General features: G+C 38.8%; 1 protein-coding gene across 3 annotated transcripts in view; it reads right to left on the bottom strand.

Moving 5' to 3' along the window:
- Nucleotides 1–21,291, bottom strand: part of LOC124795127 (SWI/SNF-related matrix-associated actin-dependent regulator of chromatin subfamily A containing DEAD/H box 1 homolog) — a 168,695-nt gene that overhangs the window by 42,170 nt on the left and 105,234 nt on the right. For all 3 annotated transcript variants that reach the window (XM_047259006.1, XM_047258996.1, XM_047259012.1), the window contains exons 8-12: nucleotides 11,506–11,702; nucleotides 4,137–4,275; nucleotides 3,863–3,998; nucleotides 3,584–3,721; nucleotides 278–520 (exon numbers count right to left, since the gene is read on the bottom strand). In XM_047259006.1, the coding sequence (XP_047114962.1) occupies nucleotides 278–520; nucleotides 3,584–3,721; nucleotides 3,863–3,998; nucleotides 4,137–4,275; nucleotides 11,506–11,702 (853 nt within the window). The remainder of the gene's footprint in view (nucleotides 1–277; nucleotides 521–3,583; nucleotides 3,722–3,862; nucleotides 3,999–4,136; nucleotides 4,276–11,505; nucleotides 11,703–21,291) is intronic.

The raw sequence follows: 21,291 nt of genomic DNA, 5'->3' as shown, positions 1-21,291 counted from the left end.
AACTCCCAGAAGTCTAAAAAATTACCAGGTTTTTCCTGATTTCTCCAGAATGAAAAAACTTCCAAGTTTTTCCCAGTCATCCCAGGGCATATACACCCTAATTGTGTGCACAGACTTGGACACTGAGCAAATTCACAATCTTATTATACTTTTATCAAATGAAATTTCTCCACTTTTTTAATGCCAACTTTTAATCACAAAAAAGCGCTTAAAATTTTAACATGTGTTTCAGGAATATGCTAAATATTTTACTGAAACTACTATCATTCGACATTACCTCCGATAAATCAGTCTCTGTTGCAGCTTTTGAGAAGGCTTTAACCAGGTTATCATACATAATTTTCTGGTTTTTATTCATGGGACACATCACGAGAGATTCAGTCTTTTTGGGGAGGTCTTTCAATACCTCAGATTTCAGTCGCCTCAGTAGAAATGGTTTCATGATTCTTCGTGCTTGTGCAATCTGTTGTTGCTCAAATTGTGGTTGCTGGTCTTTCTTTTCATTTTCTGCAGCTTGTTTCTGTAAAGAAAAGAAAGAGACTTCCAAAATAAAATTATGTTTGATTCTCTGCACAAGAATATGGATATGCACAATACTTGAAGAAAGTACATCCTCCCCCCCCCCCCTCCCAATATATATATATATATATAAAAAACAAAGATGAGGTGACTTACCGAACAAAAGCGCTGGCAGGTCGATAGACACACAAACAAACACAAACATACACACAAAATTCAAGCTTTCGCAACAAATTGTTGCCTCATCAGGAAAGAGGGAAGGAGAGGGGAAGACGAAAGGAAGTGGGTTTTAAGGGAGAGGGTAAGGAGTCATTCCAATCCCTAAGGTAAGTCTTTCCGCTCCCGGGATTGGAATGACTCCTTACCCTCTCCCTTAAAACCCACTTCCTTTCGTCTTCCCCTCTCCTTCCCTCTTTCCTGATGAGGCAACAATTTGTTGCGAAAGCTTGAATTTTGTGTGTATGTTTGTGTTTGTTTGTGTGTCTATCGACCTGCCAGCGCTTTTGTTCGGTAAGTCACCTCATCTTTGTTTTTTATATATAATTTTTCCCACGTGGAATGTTTCCTTCCATTATATATATATATATATATATATATATATATATCTCAAAGTTTCATCCTCATAATACCCACGTAATTTTTTTGTTATACAGGGTGGTCCCGAATTCATGGTACAAACTTTAATGGTAGGTGCAGGACATTGTAACAAGGATATATTGTATAGGAATGTATAGTCCCAGGTGACGCGGTGAGGCGTAAACAGGGGAAATAACGGCCGAAAGGAAAACGAAAGATTTTATTGAAATCGTTGTTGACAAGTGTCATGTTTACAGTAAGTGTTCAAAATTGCGTCCACCATGAGCGATACATGCTTGACAGCGTCGGTGCAGCGATTGGCGTACACGTTCAAAGATGCCTGGTATTTCACGCACACCTGCAGCAGCTACAGATATGCGAGCAACGAGATCCTCATCTGAGTCAACTGGAGTCTCATAAACAAGACTCTTAAGATGTCCCCATAAAAAGTAATCGAGGCAAGAGAAATCAGGAGATCGGGGTGGCCAAGGGACTGGTCCACCACGCCCAATCCATCTAGCACCAAACGTGGCATTCAGGTAATTCCGTACAGCAGTGCTGAAGTGTGCTGGCGCTCCATCGTGCTGAAACCACATGCGGTTACGAATGGCGAGCGGAACATCTTGCAGCAGTTCTGGTAACACTTCTTGCAGAAAAATAAGATAGCTTTCGCCACAGAGTCGCGTGGGTAGTAAGTATGGCCCAATCAAAAAGTCGTTCACAATACCAGCCCACACATTAATACCGAAACGTTGTTGATACGCATGTGGACGCGTTGCATGTGGATTATCTGTTGCCCACACATGGGAATTGTGCGCATTAAAGACACCCTCGCGTGAAAATGTCGCTTCATCTGTAAATAGCACATGACCTACGAAATCCGGCTGCAACGCACATTGCTGCAACAACCACTGGCAGAAGTTCACGCGAAGAGGATAATCTGCCGGATTCAATGCTTGTACTTTTTGAAAATGGAAGGGGTGTAAGCGATTTTCATTTAACACTCTGCATACAGTCTGATGACTCACATGTACGTCACGCGCAACAGTTCTTGTGCTTGACTCGGGTCTATCAGCCACTATGTTCAAGATGCGTTCTTCCAGTCTTGGAGTGCGTACAGCTCTTAATCAACCAGCGTCATGTCTGTTGACGTCGAACGTACCTGTTTCACAAAGTTGACGATGTAACCGTTGAAAAATTCTATGATCCGGCATTCGTCGATTAGGATACTCCGCGCGATACATTCGTAACGCAGCTCTGGCGTTACCATTTGCACGGCCGTACATGTAATGCATGTCTGCTTTTTCTGCATACGTAAAGTCACCCATCGTCTACGGCAGCACAATTGTGAATGGCGCTTGTCCCTACTGCGATACATCATGTTCATCTACTGCCCTCTACCGGCAGTGACACCAACCGATCACTCCATTTCTCTTTCCCCTGTTTACGCCTCACCGCGTCACCTGCGACTATACATTCCTATACAATAAATCCTTGTTACAATGTCCTGTACCTACCATTAAAGTTTGTACCATGAATTCGGGACCACCCTGTATATTACAATTACAGTAGGTTTCTTTGAAATTATATAGATTCTGAAACAATGCATACACAAATAGGTTTGATACACTAACAGTGTTCAGTATAAATATAATTCAGCAATTATGAATTTATTTTGATTCATTTGTCACAGAAAGTTTTTGTGTTGAGAAGAACAGATTTATGGGTAAAACCTTCTAGATGATGACTCAGTATAAGAAATGTATTGTAATGAAAGTGAACCAATGTATAAAGAAAGGAAACTCATTGTTATTTTCCAACACTGAAGTCACAGGAGGTGGATTGCTATTACCAATATTTGTCTATCTTCACAGCAAAATTTTAGTTTCCTGGCGTTTCTGTCATATGATAAAAAAAAAAAGTGTTTTCTGGCATTTCAGTAGCACAAATAATATATGACTTTCAAATCACAAGCACTCCATTACAAATTTCATCAGTTTCTTGTGATTCTTTATCTCCCATGCCTTTACTTTGGGGCAGAATTCAACAGTATAGTTACGTTAAACATAATTTTCCATAATCTGAATGAGTTCAAAAATATCTTAATAGTATGTTTCATAATCATAAACTGTTCCGTTTTTGTGGTATATAAAAAAGAAAACAATAATGTGTATATTATATCACTAACAATAAACATGGTTTACTGCAACAGTCATGTAATTTATAATGTTTGCTTTTTCAAGAGGTTTTCCACATCACACACTTCAGTTTTCACCAAAGCAAGCTATGTAATGTAGATAAGATCCGGAAAAGCAAAGTATCTTCATTAAAATGTTTTCATTCGAAGAAGCAACTTCATTCATTCATATTATTGTTTGCTTATACAATAAAGATTTTTCCAATTAAGAAATATCTTTGGATATTTATACAAAGTGATTGCACAAAGATCATCCTTTAAAAAAACCTTTATCACTGAACAAGTACAGACCTGCCCTTTTGAAAATATCTTTTTTAAATCCTCTTTTCTTCCAGCAAACATATTTGGCATTAAAAATGTTAACAGCGACATAAGTTCCACTAAATTATTTTGCACTGGGGTGCCAGTCAACAATACTCTTCTCCTCGCCTTTCATGAAAAAAAAAGACAACACATAAAATATTATTTATAATTATAACTGCATTAAAAAAAACAAAAAATATAAAACAATATTGATTTAAAATAAAACAGTAGCTCTATGACATGCTGAAAATTAAACTGTGAACTTACATTTATCCTCATCAGTGTTTCAAATCGCTGAGTTGTCATATTTTTTAACATGTGACCTTCATCTAGTATGACATAGTTTACTTCTAACACTCGGAACAGTTTTTTCTCTTCAGGTGAACTGTTTAGGACTGTATACCTATGAAAATAACAAATATATTACTGACAGCATAGTATTTAGATAGAACCATCACCATGACCTCATTTAATGATCTAAATGTTATTCTATTTTGTCAAGATGGTAGAATAATGAAAGCACCAACTATTACATGCTTACGTTGTTATTACAACATCAACGTCATCCATGCCGCCCTTGATCCACTTAACACGCATTAGTCTTCTTTCATCAGGATGTCCATAATAAACAGCAACACGTAAAGATGGACACCATCTTTCAAATTCATTGCTCCAATTATCTAGAAATTAATAGCAACATACACAAATAGATGGATTATTAAATAATGTAATGATCTGCGAAATATAAATTATCAGCATTTTTTTTTCTGCTACTTTCTGATCAACATGTTTTCTATCTCTCCAGTTTAAAAACAAAGGAGTCTAAAATGGTTGAATCTGTGTTCTGCTCAAGTAGAATGGTTTCCATAAAACAGGGAAAAATTGCAACAATAATGAGGATTAAAAATTCGTTTTAGTCAAACTGTCCAGCAGATGATAAAGCATACAGAAAATTTATGTCCCAACTTACAGTCCTGGCTCTTCAGGTGGTTTCCATTCGGAATGGGCATAGGTATCAATGTCATACCTATATACCCATGTTTTGCCACCAATTATAACCTTTAGAAGTTCTGGATTGTTGTCGATTTCATTCAGCAATTTCTGGGTGATGTCTATGTGACATCGTTTCTGGTCCAAATTCAACAGTTTTGGAACAAACTTTGCTGCTACACATTTCATGCCCAAAACATCTGAAAAAATTGCTGGGCATCAGCCAAAGGATACGCCAACAACATCAGCAACCTCTCTGATGCTTATTCGGCGATTTTCCAGAACCTTTTTCTTTACTTCTTCCATGTTGATTGATGTGCTAGGGCCTCCAGGTCATCACCTTCAACGTCTTCTCGGACCTCTTTGAAATGTTTGTAGGACTCGTAAACTCTTGTCTTACTGGTAGTAGATTCACCAAAATTCATGATCACTGTTTCAAATGAGGTGCTACACTTTACTCCATTTTGCAAATAAAATTTAATTCAAATCCTGTGATCCATGAGTTTGGAAAGTAAAACTTTGATGAGCACTTGAAAGCACGTTTAACCTTTTCAGCTGTCAACAGTAAGCGAAATATTCAAAATAGTTAAAAATGTGCAAACATAAATCGCATGTACCAAAAAGATAAAAAAAATTGAAAATCGGATTTATAAAGTTCGCAAAATTAAAAAATTCTCTTCACTTTTTGATAACACCTTGTGTGTTTAAAATTTACATGATTAGTTAAGGATGTTAATAACACAAATAACAAATTACGGCTCTTCTGTTTTCATCACACGCTGCTGATAGAACGCACTCCTGCTCTGAGGTCCTTAAGGGCGGTAGGACGTCAAATGGGCCGACTTGGAGCAGGAGAGGCACCACAGGACATTTCAATTTCCACTGTCTATACTTTACAAATAAATTCAATAAAACTTTGTCAGCATGACCAGGAAGGATTCAGAATTTGCACTCATAGCAGTGGAAGTTCTAAAACATAATGAAGTAATTTTTTTTACGTGTGAAATTTCATCATTTTTTTCACTTACTAATGGCAGCATTTGTTGCTATAGGTACACATTTCTTCATAAGTAAGAGAGATTCTTCAATGAATTTTCCACAGCATACAAACCATACTTAAAGGTGTATGAAACTCTAGATTTTTCCAAATCTATTAAAAACCGTGGTAAAAATTGAGGTAATTAACTATAAAATTTGTGTTTTTTCTAAACATGAAGTTTAAAAATATAACAGTTCATTCGTTTTTTTCATAAATTAAGTAAATTCTAGAGTTTCATACACCTGTGAGTATGGTATGTATGCTGTGCAAAATTCATCGAAGAAGCTCTCTAACTTATGAAGGAAAGTGTACCTACAGCAACAAATGCAGCCATTAGTAAGTGAAAAAATGATGAAATTTCGCACGTAAAAAAAATTTATTTTGTTATGTTTTCGAACTTCCACTGCAATGAGTGTGAATCCTTAATCCTTCCTGGTGATGCTGACAAAGTTTTATGAATTTATTTGTAAAAGTATAGACACTGGAAATTAAAATGTCCTGAGATGCCTCTCCTGCTCCAAGTCGGCCCATTTGACGTCCTAACCCCCTTAAATATTTTACTGTATCTATTTTGCAAACATACAATCTTATGCCTTATATTAATGTAGCACTATTATTATTAAAAGGTAGTTCAGTACGAAAAAGGCATAAACTGACAGCCACATATCAATGCATAAAGTCACATTAAAGTAGTAATTGTATAACATAATGGTACAGACCCAGTTAAATGAACGACAGCTCATGGCAACCGTAGTCCAAAATTCTGAAAATGGGAACCCATCCCCTAGCTAAGCTTCATCGGCTAAACTTCTGAGTGAGACACTTGTGCACTCCAGCTGACCTCATCTTTCCTCTCCAGTGTCCCTAGATTTTCAAGTTTTATTCTTAGTAAGCTACCACAAGGTAGTCAGTCTTATTTTCCTTAGTTGCTCCTCCCTTTTTAACTACTCAATGACCCAAGCCAGATAGATAGATGTACTTGTTCAAGATTATAGACTTTTGTATTAAGCGTCATATGCAACTACATGCCCATGCACCTATGTGTGGACACAAGCATGCGAGCACGCACACATAAATACGCACACCGGACAAAAAATTTACCACCCCAAAGGAGACACCATGCTAACATCATGTACCACCACCTCTAGCTTTGACAACAACCTGAATCGTGGAAGAGAGTGGACAAGTTTTTACAGCTACACAAGATACAGCTAAAGCCACTAAGTGATGATTACATCCCACAGAGCTACCAAATTGAGGTGATATTAATTGCTGTATTTCACCTGCTGTTCCAAATAGCCCCAAAGATTTTCTATAGGATTGATTTAATGACTCAGTCTAGGTGCGACAGAATGCAAGAATGTTTGTCAAATCAGAAATTTATGCGCGTAGTCTATGAACACTGATGTCATCTTGAAAGACACGACAGTCCACAATATACTCACCGAGAATGTTGGAATAAACATCCTGGTTCAAGCCCATGGTATCCTGAATAATGGCCCAAGTCACAGTATGAAAAACATCTCAAAAATACAATAGAAAAATCTCCAGCCCGAATTACACCCTCCACATACTGCAGGCTAAATGCCTCCTTTGGCTGCTGGTGCATTTGATGCTTTGTAGTATTTGAAAAAGAGGCAAAATCCTAACACAGTGGACCAAACAACACGGTTCGCCAGCTACCACCCATCGTTTGGCTCATGAAGATGAGCAGCTTTACATGCTGCTACGAGTAATGCCATTTTCCTAGGTTCCTGACCCAAAATGTCCACTGCATGCAATTTTCTTCGGAATGTTCACTCGGAAATTGGTTGGGATGGACCAGCTTTCACTGACAGCAACAAGCCCCATCAGGTTTTAAATCTATTGAGTTTGACAAGGCATGACACTCACCTCCAATTCCAGTCTGTTAGGATCATTTACAAGTTATGACACGTATGTCCAATCCTTGTCCACTGGGCTCGATCTTTGTCCATTACGCTCCTTTCATGACCACTGTTCTTATACCATAACATATGGCTGTAAATGGTACACCATTCCTTGTACACACACTGGACGGTATGTGTTGATACACCAACAAAAAGGGCAACTTCACTTATGGTGTGTTCAGGGGCACACCCAAATCTAACAGGTCCTTTCCGCCATGTAGATCCACATTACTGCACTGATTCCATAAAATCGCATAGCACTTTGACACTACTACAATGCCATAAGTTACACCAGCTCCACACCATTTAGTGCTCTGAAGTGACCAGTTTGTTTTTCTTAGGAGGTGGCTTTTAAGGGGATGGCTAATATTTTGTCCAGCGAGCTAACAGAGATACCTATTTGTCTCACTTCTCATGGTCCCATAACTTCTTTTAATTTTCTTGTTATCCTGTTTGTCCTTATGACTTCCATTAACAGGCTTCATACTTTCTCAGTTTTACACCATTCCAACTCTTCTTTTATCATACTCAGAATACAACATAAAGGTGTCATCAAGTAGAAGGTTGGTTTGAACACCACAATGAGAGGCAAGGTCCTACTGGAGGCTGTATGCCATTGCATTCTGCACGGTGGCAGGTGTTCTAGCCTCTTCACACATTTATTTAGGGCCATCAAACTATCCTCTCTTGCATTTCTAAGATCTGAATTTGTACACATGTATATTAATGTCATTTCGCAGCTGTAGTACACTGTCGTGCAAAGCAGGTAATGGGATGCTATGCACTGGCATGTATATGACTGGGAGTAGGATGTATGCATATTGTAATTCTGTTCATTTCGCATAGATGCGTGGGAACTTTTGGGCTGTGAGGAGCAGGAGGGGCGACATCTGGTCACTGGGAATTGCAGACAGAGCTCCGACACCGTGCTGACGGCTTTCTCTTTTGATATCGGATCTCAGGGGCCAGAGCAACGAACACTCACTATTTTTACAATGGATGGAGGTAGTTTTCTTACAAAATCCTCATGTTTTGGGCTGAAATGCACCAGCTCAGCACCATGGCTTTGCTATTGTCTGGGACATTTCAGAGAAGTGGTCACCAAACTCCACTGGATACCCAACAGAAAGGCACCACACAAAGCTGCAACCCAATTATCATATTCCATTGGCCCACCACCAAAAAGCTTCCCGCGCAAAGTCCTGACGGAGGCTACGGTAGGCAGCTCGACTGCTATATCAGCACAAGTTTGCAGTAACCGTTGGGAAGGAATGGTACTGGTGCCAAGGTTGATAGAGTATGGTAGTGAGAGTTAAGACAAATTTGTTGTAAGGCCATAATTGGTGATGATTGGCTGAGTACTCTGTTGCCCTTGCAGCAAAATAATTTTGTTCACAGTTTCAACTGTCTGGCCCCTGGAACAAACACTAAGCATTGTTTTTTTTTTTTTTTTTTTTTTTTTTTTTTTTTTTTTTTTTTTTTTTTTTTTTTTTTTTTTTGCTTCAATTATTCTCCAAGGTAATGGCCAACCACAATTAGCAGCTGTCATCAGCAAGCTACCTTACATCATACAGTAGGGTTTTGGTTGATTTTTCAGCTACCCAAAATTAGAACTGAGGTTTCTCAGTGGTGGCATTCTTAGAACCACTTTGCCTCCTTAGGTGGGATTGTGGTACAACATCCGAATACCCACTTGTTAATTGATATTAAACATTTCACTTGTTCTTTTTGCTCCCACTTCTCAAAATACAGAAGCACACTAAATTCCATGCAGTGTCATCTGTACTAGATTCTTGCCGAAACTTCTATCAAGAGAGGATTATTTACAAGTTTGGTTTCCATTAACATCCATGATTGTTCCTTGTACAATTCTTGATAAATTTTGTGTTCCATTTAAAGAGTAAATCTACAGGACAGCATTTGTCTGCTGAACAGTCACATTCATGGGTGTGATTCACATAACATCATGATTCTGCCCCCTAACTTATTGGTGTGGTTTGGTAATCTCATTCAGTTCTGAATTCTGACACGGAGTAAGATGAGGTTGTTACGTGACGTGAACCATACAAATTCTAACCATATGATGGAGGAATTTAATGACAGGGGCAGCAACATTTCGAGATGACGAGATGGTGGTCGACAATAAGGAGCAGACAGATCCAAATGCCACTGTGTTCCACTGTTCTGAGACTGATCATGAATGGAGAACACACTCCATTGAGGATAATGCAGATTCCACTGAGCCACCCCGTAGGAAACCTACTGAAGCCATTGTAACAATCCAGAACCCGTTACAACCAAACTGGTCAGTCAGTCGGTGCTAGGATAATAACACACAAAAATCCAGAGTTGTATCCCCAGTTAATGGTACTGCATATGAACTTCCACAGAATCTTATTTTAGCTTTTCTTAGAGAAATGGAAAGAAAAAGAGAGGAAGTGGATAAAAGATGGGAAGAGACAGAAAAGAGAATTGACGCAAATTTCGAAGACTTTACTAAACGGACTTTCACTGAAATTAGTGAACTTGGGGGAAAGCTGTAGAAAATATAGAAGCAAAACAAGCTGCAATTGGCACAAAAAAGAGACACACGTTAAGCTAAATTGGAAGTGGCAGGAGCCAAGAAGATCGCTATCACTGCAGCCAGAAGAGCTAAGCAAGTGAATCAAACAGCAAATCAGAACACAAAAACCTTCACCAGTTGACCAAGAGAATGTGAGGTCATGGTCGAGCACATTCGAGTAATGCCTTAAAAATAGAGGACTGAGTGGCTCACCTTGAGCAGGTGTTCAAAACAGGCACTGTAATGGAAAATGTATGGGAGTTTGTTTGGTTATGTGTGTCACTGTCAGTTCAATCTTTACCAACAAGTTCCTGGTCAAGCGGTGGCCTGCACAATTCAAACACAGACGCAATCAATGTGTTCTTGGAGCTCCATTCGTAGCAGATGTGAGCAACACCAGACATGCTTAAGTAATTCAGGTTCATATGACGGTCGCTGTAGACATGTTTTGGCGCGTCATGTCAAACCCGTTTAAATATCGGAGTCCGTGAGAGGTTCAAGTGCAGCAGCCTTTCAGATGACTTAACCTGCCAGCTCAGAGGGGTTTTACTGTTGAAAAGGGCACCAAACAGATGACTGCAGATTGGGGATTTTGCTCACCCAGGAGTGTTCAGACATGGCATGCTCGAGCATGAATGCTCAGGATGGGCAGGCTGTGGCCGAATGAGGTGCCAAATGAGGAGGGGATGGCAGAGGCAGTCCAGTTTGGCATGCTCGTCGTTCCCCTGTTGTGACTGCTGTAGTATCTTGCTACAAACTTCCAGCAGCTGAAGGAACTAAACTCGTATCAATTTAGTCATGCCACAGACATTATATTTCTGTATGGTTGTGTCTTATCGCTACATAATTATAGTCCGTATGAGAGAAAGGCTTGCTTCAAACAACACAGAAAATTTTGAAACAGTTAAAAGTTTCAGAGGAAAATTGACTAACTACTAGCCTTTTCACATCCTAATAATGCCACTGGTTTCAGATGATTAATTCTCCATTATTGATAAAGAACATTGTGCTAGGCATATATTTTATTTATAGTAAATAGTAATTGCTGCCACATCAAGTCACAACATGAACACTCTTTTAGTATTTTTGATTGAACGGATTGGTGGAAGAAAGTACCAACCTCTCAGAGCATTATTTGAGGTTTTGCAAATAATATGTTTGGTAAAATTCAAAGCCAAAGACATAAATATGATACGACTAAACAATTAATATTGCAAAGAGCACTTTTTAGTGGTGCATATGTAAATTAATGTAGTTGGCCTGTGGTGAACTAAAAAACACATAAGATAAAGTCATCATTCTAATCATAACTAAACTGTGAGTTAGCACTTTTTTCCATTGATCCCTTCGACTGATTGGATATTTCAACAGGCAAATAAGAAATTCTTACCTAGAGTTGAGGAAGGTACTATTATTAAGTGAGGAACATTTTGTGCGATCCCAAGTTTCTTGAGATGTGCTAGGAATGCAATTATTTGGACAGTTTTTCCAAGTCCCATTTCATCAGCCAAAATTCCATTGACCTTCTGATTGTGTAGAACCATTAACCAGTTTAGGCCAACCATCTGATAAGCTGTTAGCTTGAGACTGCAACAATGAATTAAAGTTATTACCTGACAAGTCAATCTTGGAGTTATTCTAACACAAAATTCCATTTAAAAAGAAGCGTATGCTTCACTGAGAAGCTAATTCATCAGAATAACACAGGTACACCACTGAGAATTGAAGCTATTACCAACTGTGCCAAAATATGCTTCTGCCTGCTGTCCGAATTAAATAAAATTCACTCCTCTTTTAAACTAACGAAGTTCAAAACTAATTACCCGTTCACACAACCTCATTTGAGCATGGGCCTGAGTATAGATTGATTAAAAAATTTCAGTTTAAAATTGGTAGTTAACTCATAACCTTTTTATTTTTTATGTTGATCATTATACCAATAGATTTTAAGTACAATCCTTTTCCTAGATTGTACTAAGCAAGAAAGGAAATACACATATGAACCAAAAAATTATGACGACCTGCTTAATAGTGTGTTAGTCAGCCTTTGGAAGCGGCAATTCTGTAAATTTTGAGTCACTGATTTGTTTATGCAGAGTTGTCACTCAATAGCACGCCAAATGTGTTCCAACAGTCCCATAGAAGCTCATGTGACTGTCCCATACAATAATACTGCTCCCAATTGCCTGTATCTGAGTAACTGTACACGTTCTGAGCAGCCATTTACCTGGATGATAGTGTTGGCATATCTGGAAGCAACCCCTTATGTACATGTACCAAGAAATCTGATTTTCTATCAGGCAACATATTTCCATTGACCTATCAGTCCAATCTCAATGATTTCACACCCACAGCAATCATAATTGAGAATGTCGTTGGGGTAACATGGGAATATGTAGGTGTCATTTGCTGCGGAACCCTATGTTCAAATGTGTGTGAATTCGTAAGGGACCAAACTGATCAGGTCATCGGTCCCCACCAGACTTACACACTAATTACACTAACTTAGACTATGAACAAAACACACACACATGCCCGAGGGAGGACTCGAACATCCGGCGGGAGGGACTGCGCAATCTGTGACATGGTATCTCTAACCGCGCCGCCCCTATGTTCAATAATGAGTGCTGAACACTGTGCTCTGAAACACTTCAGCCCATGCCAGCACTGTATTCTGGCTTTAGAACTGTTACTGATCCCATTTTACAGTGTGGGTAAGCCTCTGAGCTCTACAAATGTGACACACTGTTGACATCTAACATCTTGTCGCTTACTCGTGGTTTAACAGTCCCTCAACTATAGCATCCAAAAAAACGTGTAATATGATCTTGTTCTACATTCCTTGTGCAACCCCCACAAATAAATAAAGAACTTTATACATCCAAATACTGTATTTTAAGTCGTTACACAAGTCACGAGGAAGAAACTATGAACTATTGTAATCTGTTAGAACTATTTGGAAACAAAGCATTTTCATTTATTTCACTATCTCCCGACTTACAACGAGTTGAAAAATTGATTGCACGACTTATGTTCACAGTTCTTGGGTTAAAAAAATATCTAACTTTCTTGTGATGTTCTGGTAAACTTTCAGAGACAATGCAATAGAATCAAGAGGCAAAAACTGCAACAAAATAAAATAAGGAACCTTTGTCCAGAAAAACCTATATCAAAACACAGAAGCCAAAAGGTTTCTGATACCTTATGAAAGGCAACAAAACCCTGTAAGTAATCACTAAGAAACTAGGGAGCGCTATTTACATGTCCAAGCACATGACAAACTGCTGTCAGCTCCTGCCAAGCTCTTCATCAGTTATGGACTTCAGTTTTAGGTCTAGTCCATCTGGTAGTGGAATATTGTGCATTAGTTTGTCTCAACAGTACTCACACTAGTTGGACAGATGTCCAACTGAATCAAACTATGCACCACATAACAGACATAATACAGGTGGCCCCATCCTATTGGCTACCTGCACTAAGCAAAATAGCTCTTGAAACTTCGTGGAAGATTAAAACTATGTGCCTGACTGAGACTGAAACTCTGTACCCTTGCGTTTTGCAGGCAAGTGCTCTACCAACTGAGCTACCCAAGCAGGATGCATGAGTCATCTTCACAGCTTTACTTCCATCAGTACCTCATTCCCTTCATTCCAAAATTCACAGAAATTCTCCTGCTCAGGGAAAACTCCACTGTAGAGTGAAAAATTCATTCTGGAAAATAGGTCCTCTCCATGTGTGACAGGGGCAATCACTCATTAATGAACTCAAAAAGATCGAGAACAAACATCTTCTACAAATTCATGATGGCATCCTCGGCAGTGAGAGAACAAGACTGAACTCTAGCGTCAACCCCTAAAATGTGCAACAGTTTTGGGTGAAAATTTGATTCAGCTTATATGATTGCTGGAAATAGTGGACCAAACAGTCACTCTCTGCCTTTAATAATATGCCTTGCCTCACACCACACAATCTGGATTTGACAAGCATTACAAAATCTGGCCTACTCTAAATAGAACATGAACAAATGGTAGCAATTGTACTGACTCACTGTATCGACTCTCCCAAGTGTGACTGTGACGCAGCTAGGCAAACTGTAAAACATACAGTTGAAAATTACCCACTGACAGCTTTCTCTAGAGACTGCTCCAAATTCTTGCATGCTACCAAAAAGGTGGTAGAATACATTAATAACATGGGAATTTGGCTGTGGATATTTTAATACATTTTATGGTTATATATATTTGGTGTACTTGTATATCCTTCTTTTCTTTCTATATAACCTGCATGTCTTATACGCATTCTTAATGTCCATACTGTAGACTCTTTACGAGTAATTTTTCCCGGATTTACAGGTTAAAAATACACTTTCTTCCGGATGAAAATACACTTTTACGTGTAAAGTAACAGTATACTTTTCCTCAGAACCGTAAAACTTATCAATGAGCTTCTGTAAGCCAATCGTAGCTCATGTCCAACGATCTCGCCAGCCAATGACAATGGGTATTCAGAGCATAGGACATGTGATATGGTCAGCCAATAACATCACTGTTAAGTAGTGTGAACACACAAACAGGAAAAGGTAATGGTTTAAATTAATATACATAGTGTTGCTACAAGAAAAGAAACGCTTTTACGTATAATATTGGTCTCTCAGATTAATAAACTGCAAGAGAAGCTAAGCTTTCACACATAATGTTGATCTTTTTTGCACGTGTTCCACTTAAAGATACATCTCACAAATGTATCAGTAAAATTTTTAACATCGACACAAAAGTCTGATCTTCTGGGCTCGAAAATATTCTAAATGGTCGTCCTCAAAGATTTGACTTTTGAATGAGAGTCAAACGCACTGTGTTTTAAGAAACTCATCGGATATTCACGCACAGAGTTCACCTAGGGTAAAAGGAAATTTACTTTGAAAGTAACGCTTTCCAAACAACCATTCGGAATATTTTCCCACGACCTGTTAGAAATATATTCGTTTCAACAGTTGCCAGAGAGCGCCAGATAACAGGCGTAGCCGCGCTTGCGCAGCTACGATGACGTAGGAAACCTGTACGTTCGTATGTGTAAAACATTAAAAGATCTTACATTATGTCATAAAAGAAACAAGACATTAGAGAAACTTCCTGGGAGATTAAAACTGTGTGCCCGACCGAGACTCGAACTCGGGACCTTTGCCTTTCGCGGGCAAGTGCTTTACCATCTGAGCTACCGAAGCACGACTCACGCCCGGTACTCACAGCTTTACTTCTGCCAGTATCTCGTCTCCTACCTTCCAAACTCTCGGTCGGGCGCACAGTTTTAATCTGCCAGGGAGTTTCATATCAGCGCACACTCCGCTGCAGAGTGAAAATCTCATTCTGGAAACATCCCCCAGGCTGTGACTAAGCCATGTCTCCGCAGTATCCTTTCTTTCAGGAGTGCTAGTTCTGCAAGGTTCGCAGGAGAGCTTCTGTAAAGTTTGGAAGGTAGGAGACGAGATACTGGCAGAAGTAAAGCTGTGAGAACCGGGCGTGAGTCGTGCTTCGGTAGCTAAGATGGTAGAGCACTTGCCTGCGAAAGGCAAAGGTCCCGAGTTCGAGTCTTGGTCGAGCACACAGTTTTAATCTGCCAGGAAGTTTCATATCAGCGCACACTCCGCTGCAGAGTGAAAATCTCATTCTGAAGACATTAGAGGATACTCCAAGAGCATGGGAATTCTATGCACTATACTAAAATGCATCATTCAGCTTAAAGTGCACATTCATGTGGTCAGATTCATAAGTAAATTTTCTTGGAGTACCAGTACTGTATTACCTCATGTTTGGTTCTTTATCAAGGCACAATGCCATACGTGCTAGAAGATGTAAACGTGAACTTGAAATGCAGTACACAGTTGAAACTAGCCAATAGTGTGGAACTAAACACTTCGTTTCAAATAAATTGACTACCTTGGCAGAAAAGAAAGTCAAATTTCTTTAACAAACCGACAAAAATAACTTCATTGTTCTGCAAGGCGATTAATGCTTGACTGTCAGAAAGGTGGAAATAAAATAAAATCTGAAACTAATCACATATTTTGGCCTTCCGTAATTATGTGAATGTATTTTAATTCACTTGATAGCTCCCGGCCACAGAAATCCATTTTGTTTTCATTTGACGTGAGAGCAATAAACGAAGAGGAAACAGCAAAATCACTTAACGTAAACACGGGTCACGTGGAGACTACCACCTCCCCACTACAACTCAGACTGCTCTGTGCATCAGGTCCAGATCTACGATATTTCCGAACTGGGGCAATATTAGATAGTGGCGCTCCCCCTCCCTCGAGCTTTGTGGTAGGACGTCAAAAATTCCAAAAAACCGACGTTTCAAAAATATCTTCATTTTGTAGAGCACATCTTTCTGAAGAGTCTGATACATAAAACATATATGTTCATGGGAAACTTAACACATGTTACTTGGTCTTAAGTGTGCCAAAGTGCAGTGCCACGCCTCTTCACACAACATTCTTCCATCGCACGTCTCTGATTTCGCTCTGTGGAATTCAGACACGTAATATTTTGTAATGGGTGCTACCAAACTATATTCACGCCAGTGGAAATTACAATGTCGTGTGGTGCCTCTCCTGCTTCCAGTCGGCCAGTTTGACAACCTGCCCCTCTTTTAAAAAATTTCGCATTTAATATTGGATGGGGTTATTTGTAACTGGCAGAAAAGAACTCTTCAGACAATTTGCAGTCTTTACTGCCTATTAGCTAATAAATTGCTGTTTTGTGTGATATAAAATTAAATAGAGGGTACATAAAACGAGTAAAGACAAGAGACAAGCAAGACAGTACACATTTCTTCAATCCTTAAGCCTTACCTTTTTTTCTCTCTAATATTGCCACAGCTTTATATAGAGCACTTTCCTTTCTGGGAAAGAATCTATTACCTCATCAAAGTTCGTCAACGTTTTGCTACATGAAGAAACGAAATGTCGTTGTCTAATATTAGAAAAAGCTGTTAATACAAATTGTACCCAGGACTGGTGTGGTTTCTCGATCTGATTACGTGTATTTTGTCACTGCTAGATGAAACGAAATAGGCCTGTCCAATATTGCAGCAATTGTTACACACACCAAATAAACGAGACTGTTTTAGCACAAATGGTCATTTTTACAACACAACAGAATATAATTCACCAAGTACCAATATCAAATGCCTATTAGGCCTACTACAAGAAAAAGTTTTATGTTACAAAATAGTTTCACATTTCATTCATACTCTCACGCCTCTGAAGCATGAGACCGAAATGTAGTAGTACGAAATTTTTAAAAAATTTGGAATCTTCATATTTTTCTGTAATTTGTGAGAGTCCCCGTTTCTTCTCCTTCCTCGTTTTAACAGACAATCTTGTCAGCACTAATTCTGTAACTATTCCTGCCAGGGTCAACACTTATTCTTTGGTTAATTTCAATAACCCTGCCACAATCACTGGTTTAGCTACCCCGCATTTATTCTCCGGTTACGCGTTATTATGTGTTCGTACAACGCGTTTTCCGCGCTACTCCCAGAATAGAATTTTAGAGGCTGCTAGCCAGGGACTGTATAACTGGCCCTTAGTGGTGTAGTGGTCTGGTCAAAAATTTTCCGTCAAAATTTCATTTTCTCGGATACACGGAGGAGACGATACGCAATCATTGTAGCATGTTATTCCTGTTAGTTGTTTATTTCCACTCTCGTAGTCTGAATTTATTTCGCTAGTAGTTATAACAACGCTGACCATTTGCAAACCCTATCAACCACATAAACAGCGATTGGCATTCACCCGTTCGGCTTTATTCCGCTCAGCTCATATAGACCCGTCCCCTTTTCTCTGCAAGAAAGTTTATTTTTAGATGTGACGGGGATTCTGCTGGCAGAGATATCACATACACTATGCACGCATTCAAAAATCAACTTACGATTCTTTCAGAAATCAACTTAGAATTTGTTTTAAAATGTTCAAAAACCAGCAGGGATGCATTCAAAATCATATGAGTAATCGATAGACCAATGTGTGCTGGACGCTAGGCGCTTTGTGAAACAAGGTCTTTTTCTTCAATAATATGAATTTGGCGCCCTTCTCCCCAAAACTGCCGCCCGGGGCAGTACCCAGGTTTGCTCCCGCCCCCTAGTTCCGGGCCTGTTCCACATACGTGGATCTGGCAGCTTAGGCGCACCAGTAAAATTTTTCTGGATAGCATCTGGCTGCTTGCTGCTATTGCTTATATAGCTAACTGCCACACTTCTGTAGCCAAAAGTGGGAGAAGGTACTACTCGTAAGTGATTCAACTGCACATGCGCATAAGCTTACTCGCAACCACTCGAACAAATCTAATGTAAAAAGTTGTGATGTCACACTCATCGGAGGCAATTTGTTGTTGTGAAACATTGCATAGTCTCCCTAAAGCATTTGACACATTTTGCTGTTGGCAGACGCTTATATGAGCACTGTGTTTTGTTGTTGTCTATGGTGCACTTCCTTTGCAACTTAAGTTTTATTTTCATTTTTTTCTCTCCTTCGCTTTTTATTGCTGCAGTATTACCCTGCAGTAGCGGGATACAGTAATAGTCTTTGTCAGAGTATTGGTTCTTACCAGTCGAAGTTACAAAATTTAACTGACAACTAAAACAATGAAAAATTCCCGGAATTCTAAAAAATCCCCAGGTTTTTCCCGGATCTCCCGGTTGTCCCGGGTCGTATACACCCTGAATTAATTCATGTGATGTACAGTGACCTATGCTAAACAAATAAATGGACACCATGTACTACCATTAAATCATTTATGTCCACCCCAATTATAAAACAAGATTTATGTTGTTTCACTGTAGTTTTATGCAGTCTGAATAAAAATCTAACTTTCTCTTCAAAATAACAGTTATCTCCTAATATTATTTGATCCCAATAAAAAAGCAGAATCTATGGAGATATCCTGAGCCATGACCATATCGCCACGGCATCGTCTAATAGACATCTGAAAACCTGCCAAACATGAAGAGGGTTCGTGAAATGTTAAATACATACTCTCACAGAAGAACATGAAGAATTGCAGATGGATTGCAACAGTAAATTTCACTGAAACAATAGAGGGTAATCCTAACATCCTAATGTCTTCCATCAGTGGTTATAAATGTGGTGATTTGAGTAGAATCCCTTGTGCAAAACATCACATCAGAGAGTGAACAAACCTATGAAAAATCAAAAAAATCAAAGTCAACATTAAGAAAAGATGTAAAATTAAAGATTAAAATGATGCTAATCAAATTCATCTTTTGTAACTTTATCATCAGAGAAGAAATATGTGAAGGGCAGACTGTTACCATCAAGTTATATGATGACATGAAAGACCACCTTCCCAAAAGTGAAGAGCTTGAAATCCAATCTGTGTTAAAGCAAGACTTGGGTTCTGCTTTATGACAAACCTCCAGTGTATCCTTTGATGAATTCAGGAGACAACTCTCTTCACTCATCATCAGCGGCATCTTTCTTTTCCACTGCAGAAGGAGTCCTATTCTGATACTTGAAAGGTAGTGACCAACTACATGCCAAAAGAAGACATCAAAAAAGTGTTCAAGGGCCACAGTATGAGCGAAAGCAAGTACTGGTAGGGAGGATGATTCTACAGCAAATTTTTGTACACTCACACGAGTTTCTTTTCACTAGTTTAATTATAAACCATATGGGAAAGTTAATCCAATGACAATAGTGTGTTTAAAAAAACTCGTCAAGAACAAGAGTGGCAGGATGTTTACAGTTCCAATAACATAGATGACAAATATAATGCTTTCCTTAACACATTTCCCAGGCTCTTTAAGAGTTGCTTTCCATTAGAATGTTCTAAACGTGGTACTAGCAGTGAAAGGCACTCTGGGTGGCTGACTAGTGGGATAAGGATATCATGTAGAACAAAGCGGGAATCATAATGAAATGTTAGAAGTAGTTATAATCAAGGTACAGTAGTCCATTTCAAAGAGTATTGTAAGGTGCTTAAAAGTGGTATTAGGAAGGCAAAGTGTATGTAGTATGCAAATAGAATACCTAATTCACAGGATAAAATTAAAACCATACGGTCAGCAGTGTCTGGTCAGCAGCACAAGGTCGACGATATAAAGTCAGTTCACAGTAAAAATATTTCTGTTACTAATAAATCTGACATATGTACAGTATTTAACAAACATTTTCTGAGGATTGCTGGTGAATTAGATAAAAATTTAGTCTCTACAGGGAATCGTATAACTTTCTTGACAAATGCCTTTCCAAGATTGATGTCTGAAATACTCCTCCGTGATACAGACAAGGGGGAGATTGAGTTAATAATTAAATCACTGAACACTAAGGACTCTCATGGACATGTTGGAGTGCCTAGCAGAATATTAAAGTACTATGCTGCACATGTTAGCCCTGTTAGCCATATTTGTAATTTTTCCTTTAGGTATGTTCAGTTTCTTGAACGATTAAAGCCGCTTTATAGAAAGGGATAATGTAGACAATTTTAGACCTATTCCTATGCCATTAGCGTTTTCTAAAGTTATTGAAAAGGCTATGTATGTAAGAATAATTGATCATTTAATATCACATAATTTGCTATCAAATGTACAGTTCAGCTTTAAAAGTCGTGTAACAACTGAAAATGCGATATTCTCTTTTCTCTTTGAGGTACTGAATGGATTAAACAAAAAGTTTCAAATGCTAGGCACATTTTTTGATTTAACTAAGACGTTTGATTGTGTTAATCACAAAATATTGCTCCAGAAGTTGGACCATTATGAAATACAGGGAGTAGCTCACAACTGGTTCACGACTTACTTGAACAACAGACAGCAAAATGTCATTATTCACAGTGTTGAGAATGGCTGTGATGTAGGGTCTGCGTGGGATACAATCAAATGGGGGGGAGGGGGGGGGGGCGGTGCCTCAGGGATCAGTGATCAGTGTTGGGCCCACTTGTGTTCCTTATTTATATAAATGATATGCCCTCTAGTATTACAGGTAGCTCTAAAATAATGCTGTTTGCTGATGACACTTGCTTCATAGTAAAGGATGTTGTGCGCAACACTGGCTCGGTTTCAAATAGTGCAGTTCATGACCTAAGTTCAAGGCTTGTAGAAAAGAAACTAATGCTAAATCACAGTAACATTCAGTTTTCATAGTTCCTAACATACAATT

The sequence above is a fragment of the Schistocerca piceifrons genome, chromosome 1 (assembly GCF_021461385.2).
Source record: "Schistocerca piceifrons isolate TAMUIC-IGC-003096 chromosome 1, iqSchPice1.1, whole genome shotgun sequence".
In the NCBI taxonomy this organism is placed as follows: domain Eukaryota; kingdom Metazoa; phylum Arthropoda; class Insecta; order Orthoptera; family Acrididae; genus Schistocerca; species Schistocerca piceifrons.
This window is presented reverse-complemented; position numbering and strand designations above follow the sequence as displayed.